Below are 23,954 nucleotides of genomic sequence, written 5' to 3'. Positions count from 1 at the left end.
GAGGAGAGGAGAGGAGAGGAGAGGAGAGGAGAGGAGAGGAGAGGAGAGGAGAGGAGAGGAGAGGAGAGGAGAGGAGAGGAGAGGGAAATGGTTAAAGCCCACATGGCAGCTCATACTTTATTTCTGAGACCGTGGGTCTGGGGTATGCCTGGGACAGGGCTGTGGGTGTTTTGGGTGGGAATTGGCAGGGGTGGAAGTGATGGAAGTGGAGAGATGCACGAAAGCACAAGAACATGATTTCAGCCCTGTGCATCTGGCTCTTCATCATCCACAGCCGCCCAAACACCCACAGGGACACCAGGCCATGTGGCGGTGGGTGTCACTCCAGGAACCCCATCCCACCAGCCTGCCCACTCCGAATTCCCAGCCTCACCATTTCCTCACTGCCTTCATTGCCTGGGGCTCCAGGACCCGAACTGAATTGTCCCTCTGTTCTCTGCCCATCACCATCGATTTTTGTGAGGTGGGTTCTACAAAAAGGGAGGCAGCAGAGATTAAAAAAAAAAAAAATGGGATACAGGGAAAAATGACAAAAGTCACATGATTTTTTGGTCAGCCAGAGATGCCAAAGAAGGATTCAGGCAGGATTTTGGACTCTGGCAGTGCTGGAGCTTGTAGACATTTCCAAGGGGGCTGGTTTAGTTCACTCCTGCACCTCTGGGATTTGGGGAGGTGGAGCCAGCCTGCACATGGTGTTGTGCAGACAACCTGGTCCGTGCACCTAAAACCTGTCTGCTCTCCTCGCTAGATCAGTTGGTCTAATAAAAGATTTTATCTGCCCCTATAAAGCGTCTCCTCTGGCAGCCTCAGCCCCGGCGCAGCTGCGGCTTTCCCAGAGCAGACACGCCGGGTATTGCACTTTGGGCAACACTTCTGCAAAATTGGGTGCTATAAATCCTCCTCGTTTCCCCTCGTGTGAAGCAGGGGATAATGAGCAGGACGTGTGAAGTCTTGATCAGCTGCTGCTGGTGCAGCACACCAGTGTTTTCAGATGGAAAGCAACGAGGAGGAAAAAAAAGTGGTTGGTTATTAGAGCAGAAGCGCATTAGAAATAAAATCTGACTTTCCATTCTGCCCCTGGAGCTCGACATCGCTGGGAGACATGGCATTTCCATCAGGGCTCTGCTTGTTATTCCATGGTTGGATTTTGAATACCCCACCCGGGAGCAGCTCAGATCCCGGGGTGTTAATCTGGGGGTGGGAGGAGATGGGAATCACTTACACAGTGACATTAATTGAGGTCTTGGGGGTGTCTCACCCCGTGTAGGTCTGAGTGGGGTCCGTGGGCAGGTGTCAGGAGCTGGTGGCTTTGGACAGCTCTCCCCATCATTCAGGAAAGGACTTTTGCAAAGGATTGGAGGCACCCTGCAGGTCTGAATTGATTTATATTAATAAATATAATAGATAAAACATTGTTACAAAGGTTGGGGGGAGCAAACAGACCCGTATTTCGAACCTCTCGGGCTCACAATCACAGGCGGAGTGAGGAAGGGCGTTTGCAGACGTCTGCAGGTGTGTTGAGTCACGGTGCTGCAGCTCACTCTGGACCCTCCTGCCCCCTCAGAGCGCGGACACGGCGCTGGAAATGCCTTCGGAAATCGGGTCTAAGCAGCCAGAGTTTTCAGTCTGCTCTTGAAAATAATGAGGGAGATTTAAAAGCACAAGGAAAGACAGAAAAAGGCGTGATTTGGGTTCTGCCCTCTGTGAACTCGGTGGCTCTGTGGTGCCAGCTTCACATGCTCGTGTTCGGGACTGCACGATGGGGAAAACGAGAGTCCTGATGGAAAGGGATCCAAGCACCCCCTCCTTGTGCTTCCCCTCCCTGCCCTCAGCCTTCACCTCGCTGTACGAACAGCATTTCCATCCTCAAAACGTGCAGGATCCGCTGGCAAATGGAAATAACCGGGATAGCCTCAACCCTAACGCACCAAAAATGAGCTGGAGGGATGCTGAGCTCAGCAACAACCGGGAGACGGGAAGGGAAAATGGAGTTGCAGGTGAGGAAAGGGATTTGAAGAGCTTCCTGTGGTCTCAGGGCTTAAATTCCTGGTGCTCCATGGCTAAATCCCCCACCCTGCCAGACCCTGCTGGCCCTGCCCTGTTGGGAGAGCAGCTGGTGGCTCTGCAGGGAGAATCCTCCCTGGGCTGTGGCTGCTGTCCCCACGGACACCCCCATCCATCCATCCATCCATCCATCCATCCATCCATCCATCCATCCATCCACCCATCCACCCATCCACCCATCCATCCATCCATCCATCCATCCACCCATCCATCCATCCATCCATCCAGTCCACTTGACCTGCACGGGGGTCGCGGCCCGGGCTGCGGCGGCGCCGGGAGGAAGAGGAGGCTGCCGGGGTGAGGGAGCAGGATCTCTCCCCAGTCCCTAAGCATGAGTCAGCAGGATCCCTGCCTTCAAAGCCGGCTGCTCTCGAGAAGGCATTTGCATTTCAGAGAGCTCCTGCTCGGCTCCCCCACTGACAGCGTTTAGCTTTTGTTTAAAGCCGGGCTCCTCCGCAGCGCTGCCGGAGCGGCCAACTGCGGGAGACAAGAGGCAGGAGCCGCCGGGTTTGATCATTCCCTCCTTTGTCTCTGACAAACCCTCCCTCGCCAAGAGGAGCCTCTTGCAACATCCAAAAATCCTCTTCCAAAAAATGAAGATATAGGCTAAGGGGGCTGAGGCCGGGATGTGCTCACACCGACACCTCGGATCCGTGTGGATTTATCCACCAGGGAGGGGCACCTCCCTCAGCTCGGGCTGGGAATTGTCACCCCGAATAGCCAGAGTACCCCCGGGCTGCGGTCACCAGCACAGGGAGGATGTGGAGCTGCTGGAGCCAGTCCAGAGCAGCCCATGGAGATGCTCCAGGGCTGGAGCCCCTCTGGAGCCAGGCTGGGAGAGCTGGGGGTGCTCACCTGGAGAGGAGAAGGCTCCAGGGAGAGCTCAGAGCCCCTGCCAGGGCCTAAAGGGGCTCCAGGAGAGCTGGAGAGGGACTGGGGACAAGGGATGGAGGGACAGGACACAGGGAATGGCTTCCCACTGCCAGAGGGCAGGGCTGGATGGGATATTGGGAACTGGGAATTGTTCCCTGTGAGGGTGGGGAGGCCCTGGCACAGGGCGCCCAGAGCAGCTGTGGCTGCCCCTGGATCCCTGGGAGTGCCCAAGGCCAGGCTGGACACTGGGGCTTGGAACAGCCTGGGACAGGGGGAGGTGTCCCTGCCATGGCAGGGGTGTGGAATGGGATGAGCTTTAGGGTCCTTTCCAACCCAAACCCTTCTGGGATTCTGTGTTACAAATACAAATGCAGGTTTGCAAACGTAAATGCAGGCTTGCAAATAGGCATTTTACCCCAAACTCTTGGGCAGCAAAACTTCCCTGACAGCTCCAGGCAGATGCAATGGGTCACATGTTCCATCCTTTTCCATTTCCCCTCACTAATTCCTTCCACTGGAAGCAAAACCCCAGCAAATGTGGGGAACCTGTTCACCCACCCAACACCTGGGTGAGGAGAAAACCAGGAAGCTCAAAAGAAAGGTCCAGATTAGTTTGTATTTCCTTATTCATTCCGCTATTGGTTCTGATTTTTCTTCTTTTTTTTTTAAAGGAAAATAAGGAACGTGTGGAGTTATTTCAGTGTTTTGAAGCAATCCTATTTACTGAGAGCTGAGAGGATTGATTTACACAACATGAGGAATGCAGAGAGGGAGAAGGAGATCCTGGAGCAGAGCAGCAGTGTTTGATTTCAGGGCCGCTTTGCTGTGAATTCTAATGCCAGGAGCAACTTCAATCCGTGGCCAGCTGAAAATGAAGGGCTGGGAATTGTTTTGCTGAAATTGGGATTAGGAGTGAGGAAAAAAAGAGCACCTCGCTGTCCAAAAGACCTTTTGCAACACTATCTTGGTGAAAAATAATCAACTTTTAGTTGCTTATGTATTTCCTTCAAGGTGGTGGGGGGATTTTTTTCTGTTATACCTTTATTTTTTATGCCATTTCCTTTAGAAGAGATGGAGTAGGGGAAGAAAATATCAGAGAACCAGGGTTTTGTTTACAAAGAACTATGAATCAAAGGAAAACCCAAACATTCAATTCATAAATTGTTCATTTAATATGGTGGAAAGTTGCAAACAAGCCAAAACTGCCATTTTTTGGGGTTAGTTCACTTTCCAGAACATACAGAGGGAATTTAGTGGGAACAGCACACACTTGAGAAGCTTCTTTTGGGGTCTCTTGATCTCAAACCTTCCTTCCTGAGCTCTCAGGTTTGTTCTCCCAATATATAAACAAAATTCCCCTCCTCAGCATCTCTCCAAGGGGAAACCTCACCCCAGCCCTACACGTTGTTCGTGGTCTGCCCCGATTTGGAAATTCTTTCCAGCCTGAATTCTTGTCTTCCTGAAAGCCTGACCTGGTGTTTTGTGACCTCTAAGGGAGCAAAGGAAAAGGCCAAACCTGCTGTCAGGAGCAAGGCAAAGAGACACCGGGAACCAGTGGCTTTGGCACTCCTCTTACAGTGCCATTATTTCCTGCAGAGGCTGATTCAGATCCCCAAGACCTCAAAACTCCGCCAGATTTTTCCCAAGTTCTACATCAATCATCACACAGCTGCAATATTCCAAATGAAAAGCTCAGAGTTCATTCTCCATGTCTTTACTCACCTATTTTTCATTGTCCTGTGGAAAAAGCATTGCTTTCCAGTTGAAGAGGGTGGATTAAAGGGACGTGGCAGGGATATCACTCCTGCCGTGGCGTCCCCTCTGTGATCCAGCTGCACAAGAACATCAGGACAGGATTGTCCAAGCAGGAATCACAGGGGGTTTTGGGAGAACACACACCAAGCTGGGAATGCTGGAGCAAATGAACAATTTGCAAACCATCGGGAGGCTGGAGTTTTTTGGCTCAAAGGTACAAAACTCCGGAGTTTCAGTGCTGGGTGATTCATGAGCAGCTCCATGGAACCGGAGTCAGCTGGGCAACATTTGCTGGTTGGGAATGGAAACAGTGGGCTTGGAGCAGTAAATAAGGAAAAATAAATTAATGGCAGCTCTGGGCATATTCTGCTGGCTGAGGTAAAGGGGTAAGACAGGAAAAAAACCACAAGTGTTGCAGTGGGGATGTCACACAGCCCCTGGCACAGCCACAGCCCTGCCAAGGGGACCTGGGGGTTTTGGGGTGCAGAGCAGAGCATGGGGAGGCAGAGGGTTCCAGCCCAGAGCTGCAGAGCATCCCACTGCTCAAAAGGGATTTGTGAGCCACATCTGGGCAGGGCCTCTCACTTTGAGGGATCACCCAGAAGATGACAGTAGGATCACAAAATCCTGGAATGATTTGGGTGGAAGGAATCCTAAAGCACATCTCATTCCACCCCTGCCATGGGCAGGGACACCTTCCACTATCCCAGGCTGCTCCAAGCCCCAGTGTCCAGCCTGGCCTTGGACACTCCCAGGGATCCAGGGGCAGCCACAGCTGGTCTGGGCACCCTGTGCCAGGGCCTGCCCACCCTCACAGGGAACAATTCCCAGTTCCCAATATCCCATCCAGCCCTGCCCTCTGGCAGTGGGAAGCCATTCCCTGTGTCCTGTCCCTCCATCCCTTGTCCCCAGTCCCTCTCCAGCTCTCCTGGAGCCCGTTTAGGCCCTGGCAGGGGCTCTGAGCTCTCCCGGAGCCTTCTCCTCCCCAGGTGAGCACCCCCATCTCTCCCAGCCTGGCTCCAGAGCAGAGGGGCTCCAGCCCTGGAGCATCCCCATGGGCTGTTCTGGACTGGCTCCAGCGGCTCCAGGTCCTTCTGATGTTTGGGGCTCTGGATTTGGATTCAGCTCTGCAGGTGGGGTCTCACCTGAGCAGGGCAGAGGGGCAGGGACGGATGATCCCAGCACAGGTTTGTCTCTCTGTCTGTCTCTCAGACCTCAGAGCATCCCTCAGCTCAGCCCATGCCACCCCTGTGCTGCCACGATGACACAAGGCCTCAAACACATCTCGGGGGCTTTGGCTCTAAGCTCCGCCTGGCTGGAACAGCTGCTGCAGCTCAGGGACCTGTTGAAGCTGCTGAGCTGGAGTCTTGCTTTGCCAAAGCAGCTCCCAGCCCCCAGGGCGGCCCTGGGGTGTCCCCGGCTTCCCCTCACGTGGTGACTCTGGGGACTCAGCACCGGCCGTGCAAGGTCCAACACTCGGGGAGATGGTGGGAAAAGCATCACAGCGTGAGAAAGAGCCAAGAAATAATTAGATTTACAAGAATCTGAAAGCTTTAACTGAGTGCTCCGAGTAACAACACATTATGGCAGGAGCAGGGGCACGGAAGGGCTCGGGGTATTTATAGACCCAACGAACCCTGGGATCCAGGTGCCACGTTTTGACTCTGTACCACCTTCTCCGCTGGATTTTGTTCCTGCCTGAGGATTATTTTGGAAAGAGTTATTATTATCCCTGATTTATTGCTCTGCACTAGGGGGAACTCTCACTTTCCGCCGAGACAATTACGGAACCCTCGCCGAGAGCCACTTCAAGGAATGGCAGCCTCTGCTCCGGCCCTGATTGCAGACAGATGGGGGGATGTTGCTTTTCCAAGGCTTTGGCTGATTAGGCGTCGAGCCCCGTCTCCCCGTTACCTGCAGATGGGATTTTTGTCTGTATTAAAAGAAGAGTTTAAAGCCTCTTAATTATTACAACAGCAGCTTGCGGTTTGCTGGGGTGGAGGTTTGTTTTTTAGCCTTTCTGGGAAGTTTTTCTTTCCTTTTCCTGGCTGTTCTGGGAAGCAGACATGCAGACACACCAGGGGATGCATTTTGCTGCTCCTCTGTTTTGCTCTCCTCCAGCTAACTCCGTATTTTTCACATCCCTCACTGCCACTTCCCATCTCACCTTCCCAGGCTGATACAGGCCTATCAAGGCTATAATCAGAATAAAGTCAATTAAGGACAGGATTAGACTGAGGGGAGGTTAATGGGACTGTGACAACAGGGCATTTATTCACGGGGCTTTCCCTTCCACCCTTCACTGTCCAAGTCTATTTTCCCCAGCCCATCAAATCCAGTTAATGCTTCATCAAGCACACTGTGAGCTCTGCAAGGAAAAACTGGCTGGAAAATTTAAAAAAAAAAACCACCCCAAAAAGGGGTATCTGGACCCAACAGCCTCGTGTGATGACACTGCCCCCACCCTGCCATGTGCCAGTTGGTGACACGCTGGGAAATCAGAGTTTCTGCTCCCTCAAAACCCATCTCAGCTCTTTCTTTGCCCTTCTTTCTGCATCCCCTTCTGCCCTTCCTCTCCAAAAGACTTGGAGGAGAAAATGAAAATCATCATTTTGAGGTCCAGCACATGTGGACATGCAGCAGCCCCCCTTTTCCCCATGGTGGATCACAGGACACCAGGAGCACAGCGCATCCTGATTGAACCCAGCTGGGAATTTCACCCCTCTGCCCCAAGCCGAGCAGGGGTTCATATCTGGGTGATATTGCCACACAGATCCTTGGAGATGACCATCCAGGTGCTCTCCAAGCTTTGCCTCCCCATCATGATTGCTCCATGGAGATGTCTCCTCCCTGAGCAGCTTCTCCAGCCTCTTCAGCCATTCCCGAGGGATGAGCAGGACACATTTGTGGCTGCTGAGAGCACACGTGGTCTCCTCTCCCTGGGTAAGGACAGAAATGCCAGCAAAAACCAGGGAGAATTTGTGGGTGACAGCAGCTGAGGGTTTATGGAGTTCTTGTTGGAGTTCTTGGTGTGGATAATGAGCCCACCTTAAAGTGGGAATAACCTCTGATTTACAGACCAGCTTGAGAAGAGCTGGGAGTGCAGGGAAGGGGAATCTCTCCACAAATCCCAGTCTAATTTTGCTCCTGCCCCTGGGATTTTCCCAGCTGCTTGTGCTGAGACCTGACCTGGGCTCAGTGGTACCGGCTGCCTCCTCCAGGGGGGAACATCTGCAAATCCCCTGGGGAACGGCTCTTCGTTCTGGCTCTGCAGGTCAGTGTCCCAGCACCCGGGGCCACCGTGGTGGACACGGTACAAGCCATGGGGATAAAAGGATGGTGCCCAAATCCCAAACATTGTAAACTAGCAACACAGCCAATGTGGAGCCTGGAAAATGTCCCAAACTTGCCAGGAAACACCTATTTTGGGGGAGAGGGATGTTAGGACTAGGACACACTTAACCATCCTGAACAATTTCAGATCACTGGCTCCCTCTCTGAGCATTTATTGCCTTAATCACCCAAATACATTACTTTTCTTTGGGATCCTTGGACAATGCATGTCCACGCGTGCTGGTTCCACATTCCCCTGGGGTTTGTCAGAGGGACCAGATCTGGTCTTGGTGACAGCAAACAATGGTGAGAAAATTGATTAATGTACATACAAAACTATTCTGAATAAATTACTCCTATAAATAGTCCTAAATAAACACTCCCCATGCCATGATTACATCTGCAAGTTATACATAAATAATAACATAGTAACGACAACAACACTAATAATAATTAATAATAAAAATAATAGCTTATTCTGTGAATAAAAAATTATTCATTTAATGCTGGAATGAATCATTTCCCCTGAGTTTGCCCAATCCTTCATTTTCAGTTCATCTATAATTTGTATTTCCAAAAAACCTTTTGAAAATGGGTTCCACAGTTCAACAACTATTTTCTTTAAACCTGCCCCTTGCTAATTTTAGCCAGTGCCAACTCCACTTTAAATGAAAACTCGTAGAAATGAGGATTGTAATTTTGTCCTCTCTACCCCATCCCCGGTTTGTAAACTTCCATCAGACCCTCATTCGTCTGCTTTTTTCCTGGAGAAAGAAACCCAAGTTATCTAATCTGCTTTGGAATGAAACCTTTTGTGCCTTTGCTGGTTGTACCCAGGAGGAATTGATTTCATTAAGCAGTAAAAGTTCGTTTATCTGGTTTAGCTTAATTCACTTTCTGAGACGCAGCAAGGCACTCACCCAGGTGGGGTGAGAGCCACAGGAATTCCTGCTTGCTTACCTTGAATTCCCTCTTTTTATTTATTCCTACCAAAAGTCTGGAATATAAAGTTGATATCCTGAACATAAAGGATTATGGGTTTAGGTTTTGCTAAACGTCCCAAGGTTTGATGATCCCACAAGCTGGTTTTTTTTCAGTTGACTTTGCTGCAGGCTCCATGTTGAGCAGGATGGGAAGCAACACTCAAAGCAATCCCGAGGTCTCCATGTGGTCCTGGATGTGGGGATTTTAACTGAACCCAGGAAAGCTTGAAAGGAGAGAAAGTGGAGGTGTGGAGGCCAGGGAACCACTCTGCAAACACCCACCTTGTTTGCAGTTGGAGAGTTTCTTTTCTGTGCTCATGTTCATGGTTGGGAGAAAGAAAATGCTGGAAAGAAACCAGAGCCACTTTCCTGAGAGCTTTGGAGGACTTGGATTTTGGAAAAAAAATAATCTCGTTATTTTCCCATTTCTTCCAGCCTTTGCGTAGGTGTGCTCAAAACAACCTCAAAATGCTGCTGACCTTCGCTGGCTGTTGGGGATGGATTCCTACCCACTCCACGCTGGGAAAAGAGCAACGAAATCCGTCAAAACCCACTTCCAGCCTTCCCAGAGTCTCAATTCATTTATCCCCATCACCTTACCAGGGGCTGCCTAATCCTCCTGCAGCCCAGAGCCGGTGTCACCTCTCGGGGGAGAGCCTCGCCCTCTCCCAGACCTTTTGTGGGAAGAGGCACCGTGATCCAATTTCCTCCTAATTGCACTAACAAGGATGAATTAGGACTTTCATCAACAGGGGCGAGCGATTGGTTCGGAGTCAGCCATGGGCGACGGAGCCAGAGATTAAACAAAACTATCATGTTAATGTCTAATAATACAACAGCAAGTGGAAATTAAGCACAAGACAAATCTGCTGCGCCGGCGACATTGGAGAGTTTGTTCTTTAAACACAACGTTATTTTAAAGGCAATGCTATTATTAGGGCCATCTAACTTAATTTCGGAGGCATAATAGAAAAGTAAATGTGCCGCAGTTGCACTTTATGTGCAATTTCGAAAACAAACCCAAAGTGAGGGAGAACGCGGCGTGGGACTGAAATAGCCACTCCAGCTAAATTCCTCTTTGATATACGTTAATTATCTCCAGCAGGGAACGGACAATTTCATTTGGAGCAGCCGGCTGGATGCTCCCCGCAACGGGAGCCAATCACCTGACGTGCCATAAAAACAGTGGAAGCATCAATAGGGGGCCCCCCCACCCCCCTGGAAAATCCCGAGGGGTTTAACCCCTGTCTTGCCGTGATCTTGATGTGAGGTGAATGGATTTGTCCCACATCCCTCATTGGGGTGACCGTTTTCCTGGAGCAGCCGGTTTATTCGATGGGACTGGAACTTTTTTCTGCTTTGGCCAGTGGGAAAATATTTCCCTCTAGGTCCATGGGATTTGTCCCCCCTAAAAATGCCTGAGCGAAGCTTTCCTTGAGCTTTCCTGCAGTGCTGAGAACTCCCCCTGTGCCTGTGCCATGTGATCCTGGGATTGATCCGAGGGTAAAGTGATGCAATCCAATTCCCCTGCACGCATTCTGTTTTTTCCAGTGGTGATATCATTTTTCCCTTTTATTAAGTTGCATAAAAATGGCATCTTAGTGCTCGAACATCTCATCCTGCACTTAAGGGAACATTTTAGTGGAGCAGCAGCATTGAAAGCTTTCCTCCTTTATTAATCTGGGACATTGCCCTTTGTTTTATGGTGAACAGGGAAGTAGAGCAGGTTGGAATGGCCATGTAGTGCTGCTCGGATCTCCTCTTTTGAGGTATCTTCTTTTTACTGGGTGTCACCTCCACCAAACCTCAGGGATGGGTTCATTGTGGTGAAAATCTGGTGTCAGGAGGGACTTTTGGCTGCTGACGTTTAAGAAGCAGATGGTTTATTCCTCCTGAGCATCAGGCGAGCAGAGCATTGCACAAGAATCAGATCGGGAACCATCTCCTGTCTGGCCCCTTCCTAAGCCTGAGCTCTGAGGGTCTCAGGCCAAGCCTAAAATAGGTAAAAAGAGGGAGGTTTCAGAGTGCTTCCAAAATCCTTTCTGTCTCACTGAAGCTGAAATTCCTTCCCCGCCAGCCGGGGCACTCAGCGCATATTCAGCGCAATATGAAATTCCTGCTCAGAACCCCCCAGAGAGGCTCCTATCGACTGTCCTTTAAATAGAATTAAAATTGACTCGAGACAGATCTGCAAACCTATTGAATTACTCAGTCCACCGCCGAGCCTGGGCTGGCCCTGCAGGAAGAGATAAAACCGCCCGGAGCAGAAATGAGTGGACATGATGGACATGAGGATGTGACATCGGGGACCTCGCAAGACGGACTTGCAAAAATGTATGACCTGGGCAGGAAATAGAAACCAGAGGCCTGAGGTGTGGGTTGCAGGAGTTTTGGGGGGCAGTGGGTGAGGGGCAGCAGGAGGGGGTGAGATGCCCCATTTTTTGAGGAAAAATGCAAAGCCTGTTTGTCTTCAGGTTCTCCCTCCCCAACGCCAAATGACAGAATCATAGAATGGTTTGGATTGGAAAGGAGATGACTTTCTCCTCACCCAGGTGTTGGGTGGGTGAAAGGGTTCCCCACATTTGCTGGGGTTTTGCTTCCAGTGGAAGGAATTAGTGAGGGGAAATGGAAAAGGATGGAACATGTGACCCATTGCATCTGCCTGGAGCTGTCAGGGAGGCTTTGCTACCCAAGAGTTTGGGGTAAAATGCCTATTTTAAAGCCTGCATTTACGTTTTCAAATCGGCATTTATATTTGTAAATCACAGAATCCCAGAAGGGTTTGGGTTGGAAAGGACCCTAGAGATTGTTCAATTCCAATCCCCTGCCATGGCAGGGACACCTCCCACTGTCCCAGGCTGCTCCATGCCCTGTCCAACCTGGCCTTGGACAGTCCCAGGGATTGAGGGGCAGCCACAGCTGCTCTGGGCACCCTGTGCCAGGGCCTGCCCACCCTCACAGGGAACAATTCCCGTTCCCAATCTCCCATCCACCCCTGCCCTCTGGCAGTGGGAAGCCATTCCCTGTGTCCTGTCCCTCCATCCCTTGTCCCCAGTCCCTCTCCAGCTCTCCTGGAGCCCCTTTAGGCCCTGGCAGGGGCTCTGAGCTCTCCCTGGAGCCTTCTCCTCTCCAGGTGAGCACCCCCCGCTCTCCCAGCCTGTCCCCATAGGAAAGCATCACCTTGCCCTCCACACTAAAATAATCACAGAGTCATGGACTATCCTGAGCTGGAAGAGACCCACAAGGATCATCCATTCCAGCTCCTGACCCTGCCCAGGACACTCCAGCAGTCTCACCCTGCGCATCCCTGGGCATGGTGTCCTGCAGCTCTGGCAGCCTTGGGGCTGTGCCCATTCCCTGGGGGCCTGGTGCCTCACCCTCCTCTGGGGGGAAGAACCTTTCCCTGATCTCCAAAATAACCTCCCCCTCAACACAGCTCCAGGCCATTCCCTCAGGTCCTGTCACTGAACACCAGAGGGAACAGAGCAGTGTCTGCCCCTTCTCTTCCCCAGGGAGGCATGAAGAGAAAATGCGGGAGCTGTTCACAAACCTGTTCCCCTCCCTCAGCCGCGCTGTGGGAGCTGGGAAGTGCCTGGGATTGCTCAGGAATGCTTTTGAGCTCTGCCTGGTCTGGATGCACATCGTGGTTCTGCAGCCAGGGCCTGTCTCTGGGCCACCTAATGGGCTCCACTGGGAGCCCGGCCCACGGTCCACAAATCAGCAAACATGGGAACTCACCAGTGCTCCAGGCACCAGTGGCATTTTAAAGACGTTTATCATGAGTGGAATTAACAGGGCACATCCCTCTGGAACCTGTTAGCTATTTCATTCAGACCCCCGCTGACAAAAAGAAATAAATACTGTGCATTTATTCTGTTTGGAAAAAAATTCTCTTCAGGGCATTGGTGCTGTTCAAGGCTGTGAGATTTCCAGGGGACAACAGGAAACATTTCATTGACTTCTCTTGCTGGTGGAGGACAAGGAGTACGGGTCACTTGGTAGGGTGAAAATGAATAATTCTAAGCATGGATAACCTCTTCTTCCAAAACTATCCCTGCCCTGGGAAGCAACATCAGGTCTGTAGGAAAATCCCATTGATTTGGGGCTGGATGCTGTGGCAGGGAAGCACAAGGGGAGCACTGGGATAGATAAGAGAGTGTTTTGTCACCCGGCTGGGACATTCCCTATTCTCCTCTCTTTGGTGCACAGGTTTGCTCAGGATATGATCTCCCTGGTGTCCAAACAGGAGGAAATGCTGGCAGGGCTCGGGAGCACCCCTGATTTATACCTGTGTGCCAGCCCAGCTCACCCCGGCCCAGCCGCGGCTATTATTAGCTGACAGATTTTAAAGAAAAACTCTATAAATCTCCCCTTGTGCCATAAGTACATTCCTGCCTTGGGAGACCACAGAGAAGCTCATTATCCCACATCCTGAGAGAGAGGCATGTGTCATCTGCAGTGACACTCTGAGCATCCTCAGGTTACCTCTCCGGCCGGGCCTGGGGAGCTTTAGCTGCAGTTACAGAGAGCTGGATGCTTGCTCAGGCCAGAGGAAGGGAAGATATGCTGTTTTGGCAAGGCAGGAGCCCAGCAAATAGGATTCCTGGCTTTCATTCCCTTCTGCCTGGCCACAGCAGGGAAATGCAAACAATAATTAGAGGGGAAAAGGTGTGGGGGCTTGGATTTGAGGGCTGCTGTGAGCTGGTATCGGGTGGGACTTTGGTCTGAAGGACAGTTTGCTTCCAGGGCTTCCCTGAAAAAAAAAAAATTAAAAATAGTTTTTTTGTCTGAATATGGGTGTGGTGCAGTGCGTGATGATGCTCCACGGACCTGGGAACTTCATTCACCTCTGGTGCAAGTATCTCTGGCTTTTTCTCATGGATAGGAACAGCTGGATGAAAAGGGTTCCCTCAGCTCAATAATTCCAAACCACCAGACCTGACGTGGGTTTTCCCATTCAAACTGGCCCCAGACCTCCACAAAGTTTTTTCCAGTGTATTTTTTTGGTATCAAAGGCGTTCAGACTTTCTCCTCCTGAGCCAGGCACAGCTGTGGCTCTCCATTAAGATGTGCCATGGAGCAACAATCGCCGAGTCCAAACCAGTTCTCCAGATGGAGATCTTGCCAAGTGTTGGATAAGCTGTAATAGTCTCTTGTTGTAAGAGCACCCCGCTGACACAGGCTCTGATCTGAAAGGAGTAGGAGCAGAATTAAATTCCTTTGGTTGAAATCTGTCCATTATTCTCGGGCATTGGATTGCAGGAGCAGAGAAAAAAACCCACTCTGGAAGCAATATAGTGCTCACTGTGGAGAGCCCTGAAGTGTCATGCGCTGGGTGTTGGGAGAAATCACACGAGGCAGCTTCAAAACCACAGCAGCCCTCGTACCTGGGGCTTACAAGAGGGCTTTTTTCCCCAAGGAAAGACACAATCCTGGAAAAAAGTGAGGGGACTGGAGAGCAGGGAGGGAGCACTGAATTGGATGCACGTTGCCTAAAGCCCTCCCCATACAGAGCCAGTCCCGTGGTGCTGGGCTCAGGAAAGTCACTTCAGGACACGTTTTTAATATAGTTGGAAGCCTAAAGGTTCAGCCAGGTGCCTCGTGGGATTTGCAATAGCATCTAAGAGCTGCAATTCCTTGAAATCCTGCAAAATGCGTGAGGAATGAGCTGAAGTTGAGGGAGAAGGGCAGAGTGAAAGTGGAGCAGGGTGTTGTACGGCTTTTTCAGGGGAGAACCAAAGCAGCTGTGCTCCCAAATACCCTGGAGTTTCTACCTTTTCGCACCAAAAAGATTGAAAATTGGGTTTTCTCTCTGAAAAGAGGGTTTTCTTCCTGAAAAGCATGGAGTTGCTCCAAGGGCTGGAGCCCCTCTGCTCTGGAGCCAGGCTGGGAGAGCTGGGGGTGCTCACCTGGAGAGGAGAAGGCTCCAGGGAGAGCCCAGAGCCCCTGCCAGGGCCTAAAGGGCACCAGGAGAGCTGGAGAGGGACTGGGGACAAGGGATGGAGGGACAGGACACAGGGAACGGCTTCCCGCTGCCAGAGGGCAGGGATGGATGGGATACTGGGAAGGAATTTCTCCTTGTGGGGGGTGGAATGGGATGATCTCTAAGGTCCTTTCCATCCCAAACCATTCTAGGATTCCGTGATCCTATTCAGTTCTCATGCTTCCATCCTTGCCCAGCTGCCCATCAGCCTCTCTCCCATCCCTGCTGCCAGGGGAAGACTCTCCCTTCTCCAGAGCTGCTGAATCCCTTTATTAAGATGCCTCTGGAATCAATGCCCTTTCCTCTCCCTCCCCTGATCTTGGTGTCAGCTGCAGACTCTGTCAGGGGTGATGGGATGTTTTCTTCCAGGTCATTGATAGAAATGTCAGCTGGAGCCAGCCAGCCCTGGCACGCAGCAGGAGCACAAGACTCTGTTGATTCCCACTCCAAGAGGTGCTTTTTGGAAGTTGTCAACCAGGCAGTTTTTAATCCATCTAATTTCTGCCACGGTGATTTCCTGCCCTCCCAGTTTCTTAATCAAGATGACACGCAGGACCCAACCTTGCCGGAGCTTGAGTACGTAGTGCTGACAGCCTCACCTTTATCAGCCCAAATTTATAACCTCATCAAAAAAAAGATATCAACTTAGCTGGGCAAGATTTATTTTCCATAAATCCTTGTTGATTGTCATCTTTTATGTTATTCCCTTTAATTCCTTATTAAACAAGTCCCGTAGCCGACATCCCATTATTTCACCCAAAATCAATGTCAGGCTGACAGGGCTGTAATTACACAGGTCATCTTGTTTATCCTTCCCACATATTGGCACAACACTCGTTTTCTTTCGGCTTGCTGGATCTCTCCCAGTGCTCAAGGGTTTATTGGAGATCAGTATCGCAGGCAGACCTGTGTCTGACTGGGTGGCACAGGCAGGGATGGGATGATTCTGCATCCCGTATGGAGATCTCATAAATAATCAGGATTCGGAGATGTTTCAGCTCTATCCTGGTGGGATTTAAACCTTTTCTTTATATGTGGAGAGAAGTGTTCACATCCAGCTTGGGCTGGTGTAGTGGAAGGTGTCCCTGCTCACAGCTGGAGGGCAGAACAAAATGAGATTTAAAGTCCCTTCCAATCAAATGTGTTCTGTTATTCCATGAAAATGGGCAGAAAACAGCTAATCCCAAAACTCACACTCAGTACAACCCCCTCCTAAAAGACATTGGTGCTCTGAAATCTCAAGGGTTTGATATAAATTATGCATTTATGGATGTGAGTAGGGATCACTCTGTATATGTTTTTATTTTCTCCTCAATCCTGGTTTTCTGGCTCAGGAATATTAAGTTTGTGCCTGGATGAGCAATTGCTACTTACACTGACGAGGCTCTCACATTTCAATCTCTATTTCTCACTTGGGTTATAGACACTTCCCAGCATTGGCTGCCTCAGAACCTATAAATTAAAACTTCCACGTTCCCTCTCCTCACTCCCAGTTCAGCAGAGGACAGAATATCCATCCAGGCATGTTTTTCCTTGCCTCTACCTCGGGTGCGAGCCGTGCTATCAGCCTGGTTCCTCACGCTGTTTGGACAGGAGCATCAAAGGCAAGGGAAGGCATTTTTCATCAAAGCTGCCAGATTTCTCGGCCAATTTTAAGTGGAAGGCGCTCAGCTGGGGCATCTCGTTCCAGCCCCGCTCCTTTGCCCCGGGGAATTTCAAAGGAGCCTCCAGCTCTGATCTGCACATCGAGCATCCCCTGCCCTGCGGAGCAGCTCCTTCTGCCGCGCTCAGCAGCAGGATGGAGCTCAGCCTGTGGGGAGCAGAGGGATGGGGGAAAGGGGGAGGGAGGAAAGCCTCATAAAAAATTCCTGGGAACAAGGATTGGATCCGAGTTGGTGCCGCACACATGGGACTGCAAAATAATTAGGAAGGAGGATTGCATTTCTGTGGGTTTTGTCATTAGGATGTTTTTCCCCCAGGGCAGCATTACACCTGCCTCATGCTGGGAGGTTCCTTTTTTTTTTTTTTTTTTTTTTTTGTGCTGATATTGGGATTTACCTCTCTTTTCTCCTCCTGAAATTCAGCTTTTGCCTCCCCATTCCTGCAGGATGTAGGAGTGATTTTTCCTTGAGATGGGAGGGAAACTCAGGCAAAGAGAGTGAGCCAAGATGGGTGCGGCAGGGAGAGAGCACTTCTTGGCTGTGTTGCAACCTCCAGTGCTACCCATGGCTGAGCAACTTGGGGCTCAGGGTCACTTCTCTTCCCAAACGTGCTAGAAATTGCTACTCCAAGGGTGGCAAAGTTCCCATCTCCTGGGTTCGTGGGGAATCTACTGGATTTGAGCCACTTTTAAACCAAAAATCTTTGCAGCCAAATCAGCTGAAAACATGGCCTTGCTCCTCACCCATCCCTGGTGTGGGGAAGCCACAGTTGATGCTGGCCATGCATGAAAGGCTCCCTGGTGTCACCAGCCTTGCAAGGTTCGGCTTTTCCCACTCCCTGTGCCAGGTTTGAGGAGTTTCATGGCTGGTTTTTCAGAGTTTCAGAGACTTTCCAGAGCCTCACACCGGGTGCCGTCTCTGTGGCTTCAGGCCTCCCCCAGGATATGACAAGCCAGAATACACTGCAGAAGGAGTTCAAAATTATCTATCACCAACATCCACTTAATCCATCGTCAGGAGAAGTGAAAAGCTCTCCAGGCCTGCAGGAGCTCGGAACAAGCCGCCGTTTCTTATGCTGAGCCTGTGTTCCCACTTGTCAGTTTGATTTCTCAATGCTTTGCAATCTCTGGTACTCTCGGGCAGGAGATGGCGTCACGTCCATCACCCGTTATCGCTCGGGCCCCGTGTCTCCCTTTCTTCTTTCTCAGCCTCTTTGCAATCTTGAACCACTGAAGAAAAAAAAGAGGAAAGAAAAGAAAAGAGAAAAAAAAAAAAAAAAGAAAAAGGAAAAGAGGCAGAAGCAGAAGCGGCTTTTCAGTTCCTTATCTGCTGCAGCCTGGATTACATCCAGGCCTCTTGCTATGATCCTTCAAGTTCCTGCTAAACATGCCCTGCATCTCCTGATAACATTAAATCTGCATCTCGGGTGGGTTTATCGGCACTTCTGGGCACAGGAGGGGCGGGGGTGTAGGGAAGGAGCAGCTCTGGCACAGGCTGTGGTGTGCGAGGAGAGGGCAGAGCAGCACGGACGCTCCTGCTCAGGTTTGCTCCCAGTTGAGTCTGGGTGAGGATAAAGCAGGACTAGCCCAGGACACCTGTGGGTTGAGTTTCCCAGAAGGTGAGGAATTTGCAGGGTCAGGGAGGTCCTCAGGCTGCACAAGGCTGAGGCAGTGCGGGTCACAGTTTCTTGGTATAAAGAATTTGATTTTATATCCCATTACTTGGGATGAGTTTAAGAATCCGGTGTCCCATTGTAGCACTGCTGCCACTGGGGAGTGAAAATTGTTGGTGCAAAGAAATCAACTTCCAAATTCATGCAGGAAGTTAATGAAGAGAAAGAGAGTCTTATTTTGGACTCATTACAGTCAGCAGTGATGTCCAATTAAGAGAAATCCACAGCATATCCCCAGCAGTGATTTAAAAATAGCAGCTGTAGGCTCCGAGTCATCCTGGGCTCCAAAGGAAGGGAAATAGGGGTTTAACTCTTCCTGCATTCTTCGCTTCATGGCGGCAAGGCAGGACTAGAGATCCATGAGTTCTGACCAAGAGCATTCCCAGGCCGGCTTGGCAAACCCTGTCACTGCTCTGCTGGTCATTGGTGATTTTAGTTACCAGAGCTGTTGGCTATTTGGTTGGCCTTGGGGACTGTTGGCTGTTGGTCACTCAGGCTGTTGGCCATTGAGTCTGTTGGCCATGGGTGCTTTTGGCCATCAGAGCTCTTGGCCATTTTGACTGTTGGTCATTGGGGCTGTTGGCCATCAGGGCTGTTGGCCATTTTGGCTGTTGGCCGTTGGGGCTGTTGGCCATTTTGGCTGTTGGCCATTGGGGCTGTTGGCCATTTGGGCTGTTGGCCATCAGGGCTGTTGGCCATTTTGGCTGTTGGCCATTGGGGCTGTTGGCCATTGGGGCTGTTGGCCATTGGGGCTGTTGGCCATTTGGGCTGTTGGCCATCAGAGCTCTTGGCCATTTTGACTGTTGGCCATTGGGGCTGTTGGCCATTGGGGCTGTTGGCCATTGGGGCTGTTGGCCATTTGGGCTGTTGGCCATTTTGGCTGTTGGCCATTTTGACTGTTGGCCATTTTGGCTGTTGGCCATCGGGGCTGTTGGCCATTTTGACTGTTGGCCATTTTGGCTGTTGGCCATCGGGGCTGTTGGCCATTTTGACTGTTGGCCATTTTGGCTGTTGGCCATCGGGGCTGTTGGCCATCAGGGCTGTTGGCCATTTTGGCTGTTGGCCATCGGGGCTGTTGGCCATCAGGGCTGTTGGCCATTTTGGCTGTTGGCCATCGGGGCTGTTGGCCATTTTGACTGTTGGCCATTTTGGCTGTTGGCCATCGGGGCTGTTGGCCATCAGGGCTGTTGGCCATTGGGTCTTTTGTCCATCAGGGCTGTTGGCCACTGAGTCTATTGGCCGTTATTCTGTTGGCCATTGGGGCTGTTGACTGTTCAGGCTGTTGGCCACCGGCTGTGCTGGCCACCAGCTCTGCTGGCCACTGAGGCTGTTGGCACAGACCTCACCTGGTCTCTACAGGACCACTGGAACTGCTGCTAAAACTCCTCAGGGTTCAGAGTCGTGTATGAGCCCGGTTTGAAGAAAGGCTGAGTTTCCTCTTTTTTATTTCCTGGAATCCCTGTGGAGGTGTGGGGGAATGAAGGTGCCTGGACCTGGACACGGATGATTTCTGTGGCACATCTGAACCGAGTGTTCCCAAGACTTATGGCTTGTTTTGGTCCCAACCCCAGCGCAGCGGGTGCAGTGCTGATGTTATTGATACAGGCAGTAATTACATTTTCACACGGGCATTTTTTCTGTCTCTACACCGTGTTTATTACAGCCTTTCAATTATTCATTTTTTTCCCCTCTCTTGTTATCCCTCCCTCTTCTTTGCTGTTTTTTTTTTCTGGCCTCCTTGTCTTATTTTTCATCTGCTCTTTGGCTTTTTCTTCACCTCTAATTCCTGTGTTTCCAGACCGTCTCTCTGACCTGGACAAGGACCCTGAAGACCAGACCTTGTCCCCATCCCTGGACTATTTTGGGATATCTCTTCTGTGTTCAATTTTCTTGCCACCCTTTGCCCCAGCTGATTTTTCCACACTGCCGAGCTCCTTCCACAGAGCTCCCTGGTGCCTTTTCTGTTACAGAATGAGAAATAAAAATGTGGTGCCTTTGTTGCTGCTCATCTATCTGCCGTGCCCAGGTGAATAATGCAGGGAAACATGTATGTATTTATACAGCAAATGGGAAAATACATTTCTTAAGATGAATGAGGTTGTTTTCAGCCTTGATGCACCCAATAAAATAACCCGGTATCAAGAGGGAGGTTTATTTTGAAGTCTGGACGTGTCATAATATCAGCTCCCAAGCAGGACTTCAAATTATATAAATCAGAGAGATGAGGAGAGGGGAAAGGCCGGGAGAGCAGCGAGCGCAGAGGGAACGTGGCCGTAAAAAGCTGGAAGCAGGCGTGGGATGCACAAACACAAGGACACGTCAGTGGGACGTGCTGCATGGAGACTTGAGCTGAGCTTTGACACCAGCTTTTGTGTCTCCTCTTTCTTTCGGTTCATGTATTTTCCTCTCTGTGCCCAGCTTAAGAGGAAACCCCCCAGGAAAAATGGTGGAGGCTGGGGAAACCGCAGTGTTGAGCTGCCTGCTGAGGGGACACCAACCGTGAGCTTGTCCCCAAGTCTCTGGGTGCAGCAACCCCTCCCTAAGGGAATCCTCCTGACCCCTTCCAGATCAGCTTCAAATCCACCTTCAAAATCCCATAAATTTCCCTAATTCTACCAGAAACCCACACCGAGAGCCTCATGCTGGCCACAAACTCCTGCCAAATGAGCCAAGATGTTGTAATAGGTTTATGAGCAAGCAGCAAGTTGTTGTTTTTGTGGGAAAAGAGCATTTTTTCAGTTGAAGCCATGGATTTTTAATACTTCTCCCCCTCCTAATAAAAGAGAGCTGCCAAGCTTCCTCGTGTTGGTGTACAGATTTCTGCTTTCCTGGTGGAAATTTGGGGGCGTGTCTGGCGTGCCACATGCTCTTCCCAGCTGAAAACTCGTTTGCTGTGCCAAAGCAAAGTGGGGGAGAAAAAGAAAAAAAAAAAAAACAACCCAGCCTGTAACAAGCCGTAGGCTTTATGTCACAGCTTTGCCTGGCACAGAGGGAAAAAAAAAAAAAAATTCCCATGCTGTCTTCCTGCAGCCTGGAGAGAGCTTTCCCTGCTCCAAGTGCAAGGCAGAAGTGTAAAGCATGTTGTGATCTCGATTTAGGATCGCTGCTGTTATTTATCCGTGAGGTGTCATCCAGACAAGGAGCAGGAGAGGAGCCTGAGGGGGAAGAAAAGCTGCTGGTCTTCAGAAGTCACAGGGCTGAAGAGCTCCCCCCCAGCTCCTCCTCACACTGCCGATGTCTCTGGGGGATTTAATGGCTTTGGGGGATGTTTAGCAACTGAGGTTTTTTTTTCAGGGGGGGCAGGGGAGAGGAAGCAGTAGAATGCAGTATTTCTGCTAAAAGCCTTCGGCAAAAAGCCTTGGATCCATCTCCCAACCTGGGATTTAAAAACCGAGTGGATGTGGCATTTAGGGACGTGGTTTAGTGGTGGCCTTGGCAGTGCTGGGGGAATGGTTGGGCTTTTGGAATGGTTGGTTGATCTAAAGGGTCTTTTCCAACCTAGAAAATCACTGACATATATATTATGATATATAATATATCATAAATAATATGATTCTATGGTCTCATTATTGAACCCTACTCTAGAGGAGGGAGCCGCAGCCTCAGAAAACTTTTGCCACTTTTTTGTCCTTTATTTTTGAGGAGTTTCTGATGTTTTGGAACACATCTCCCTGTGAAAGAACACCTGTTCCCTGTTTTGGTTTTCTCCCAGATTTTTCTTTTTGGGGGAGGTGCTGCTAAAGCTTCTCAGGAGGAGCTTCCTGAAGCCCAAACCTGGGAACATGGCTGCAGAAATCCCTCAGGAGAAGCAGCCAAGTCAGGGCCACCACCCCAATTTGTCCATTCCCCTCCAGCTTTGGCTTTGTCGCCAGAGCTGTGTTTGCTGCTCGCAGCAGATCCGTCTTGCAGGGGATGTCTCACTTGCTGGGAAGGCTTCATTTCCAATAATTTTCAGACATTGCTGCCCTCATGATTTATCCCCCTTCGGTTTAGATCTCATTTTTTCCAATTTTACCTTTGTCTCCAGGAAAGCTCGTCTATTTTAGTGCCATTTCCTCTCGCTCTCTCTGGCTCACACGCTCCCTGTAGCCCAAACTTGTCTTCTTTTCATATTTATTTCAGTATTTGTCTTCTCCTCCCTGTGCCAGCTGCACTCTCAGGATTTATCTCCTCTCTTTCCATGATCTGTCTCGGAGTCCAGTGACTTTGTTTTTCTTTCTTCAGCTGTTTCCCTGGGCAAGGTTTAACCGCGGTGTTTGCTGAGGGCTGAGGGATGTGGAAAGGGAGAGGAAAAGAGGGTGGGAAGGGGTTGGGAGTCTTGCCCCTATTTTGACCCTGATCTCCAGGGATCAGCAGTTCACTGGCACAATATTTTCCAGCATTTAATCCATATATCCATGGCTCCCCTTGGTGCCACACAGACATTATTTCCCAAAAAAGGATAATTCTGGATTGCTGTGAAACCTCTTGGGCATCACGTGCTTCTCACTCTGCTGGTTCTCGGTGCAGCACAGGCTTCCCAGCCTCTGCAGAGGTTGGTGGAGAAACACCCCCGTGCCTCAGTTTCCACTTCTGGAGGGAAAAACAATGGTGTTCATGCCCACATTTCACAGGGATCCAAAACCTTTTCCTGCAGAAGATTTTATTTAACAGTGGAAAAACAAGGACTTTTTCTAGGGAAAAAAAACCCCAACTGATTTTTCATAAGACAAACTTAATAGAAAATTGTTTTCATTTAAAAAAAAAATGTTTGGTTTTTTTTTCACAGGGATAGTGTAAAGATTAAAAAAATCAAACAAGTTGTTTCAGCAAATTCTTGCTGAAAAGTGAATTTTCCTCCTCCCTGTGTAGCCCCTGGGGGATTTTCAGGGAGACTTTCCAGCTTTAGGTTGGGATCCAAAGTTTCAATCACTGGCACTGAAGGAGGATGAAACCCCCGGGGGAAAACATGTGTGGGAAAAGCACCCTGGGGTCACCTGATTCCAGCATATTGGCTTAATTTATTAACTGGGGAATCTGGGGAGCAGATTCCACAGGACTCCTGTTGCTTCTCACCCTCTGTTCCCCAGCCAGTCACACCAGGTCCATCCCTTCCTCTGGTCACTGGGACATGAGGTGTGGTGTAATACCCTAAAAAGTGCCTTTCCCCCTCCCTGGCAAGCACTGGGAGGGCTGGGAATGAAAACAAAATCCTCCCTGCACTTCCCATGCAGCCAAGTCTTGTCCCCTTGGGAGGGCAATGCTTCATCCCTTTGTTTCCCATCAGCATCTCCTGATTCCAGGTGGTGCAATGGAAATGCGAATCCCATTGGATCTGGATGGACTCCCCATCCCCTCAGCACAAAATGCATCCTCCACCCTCCTGCTGGCCTTTTCCAAACATTCCTGAATATCCCTTGCAGATGGTGAATGTGCTTCCCTTGGATGGACCTGGTCTGGGGCAGAGGCAATGGGGGCTATGGGAATTAAGGCATCTTCCTTATCCTCCATGGAAGCTCTTCCCAGCCTGGACTTGCAAACCCTCACACCTGAGAAGACCCCAGTGCTTTCCTCACAGTCCTCCCCAACAATTCCAGCTCCCTGTTAATGCCTCCCAACCGCCGAGGGGCTTTTCTCAAGGCTTCCCTTTT

General features: G+C 50.3%; 1 protein-coding gene and 1 long non-coding RNA gene across 2 annotated transcripts; one reads left to right on the top strand and one right to left on the bottom strand.

Moving 5' to 3' along the window:
- Positions 1 to 1,285: 1,285 nt before the first annotated feature.
- On the top strand, positions 1,286 to 4,192 carry LOC136300917 (uncharacterized). Its single transcript, XR_010723767.1, has 3 exons — positions 1,286 to 1,371; positions 1,880 to 1,997; positions 3,609 to 4,192. It is a non-coding gene; the product is annotated as an uncharacterized lncRNA (long non-coding RNA).
- Positions 4,193 to 18,891: 14,699 nt separating this feature from the next.
- LOC136300723 (snake venom metalloprotease inhibitor 02A10-like) lies at positions 18,892 to 19,455 on the bottom strand. The gene has a single exon (XM_066203302.1). It carries the CDS (start codon positions 19,453 to 19,455, stop codon positions 18,892 to 18,894), a length of 564 nt encoding a protein of 187 aa, XP_066059399.1.
- Between the last annotated feature and the right edge of the window lie 4,499 nt (positions 19,456 to 23,954).

The sequence above is a fragment of the Chamaea fasciata genome, unplaced genomic scaffold (assembly GCF_029207755.1).
Source record: "Chamaea fasciata isolate MVZ Bird 193981 ecotype frontalis unplaced genomic scaffold, bChaFas1.0.hap1 SCAF_24, whole genome shotgun sequence".
In the NCBI taxonomy this organism is placed as follows: domain Eukaryota; kingdom Metazoa; phylum Chordata; class Aves; order Passeriformes; family Sylviidae; genus Chamaea; species Chamaea fasciata.
The sequence above is the reverse complement of the archived record's forward strand: the minus strand, read 5'-3'. Positions and strand labels throughout refer to the sequence as shown.

Bases quoted from the DNA above. Each gene is read 5' to 3' on its own strand.
- LOC136300723 (XM_066203302.1), bottom strand. From the start codon at position 19,455: ATGGCCAACAGCCCCGATGGCCAACAGCCAAAATGGCCAACAGCCCTG.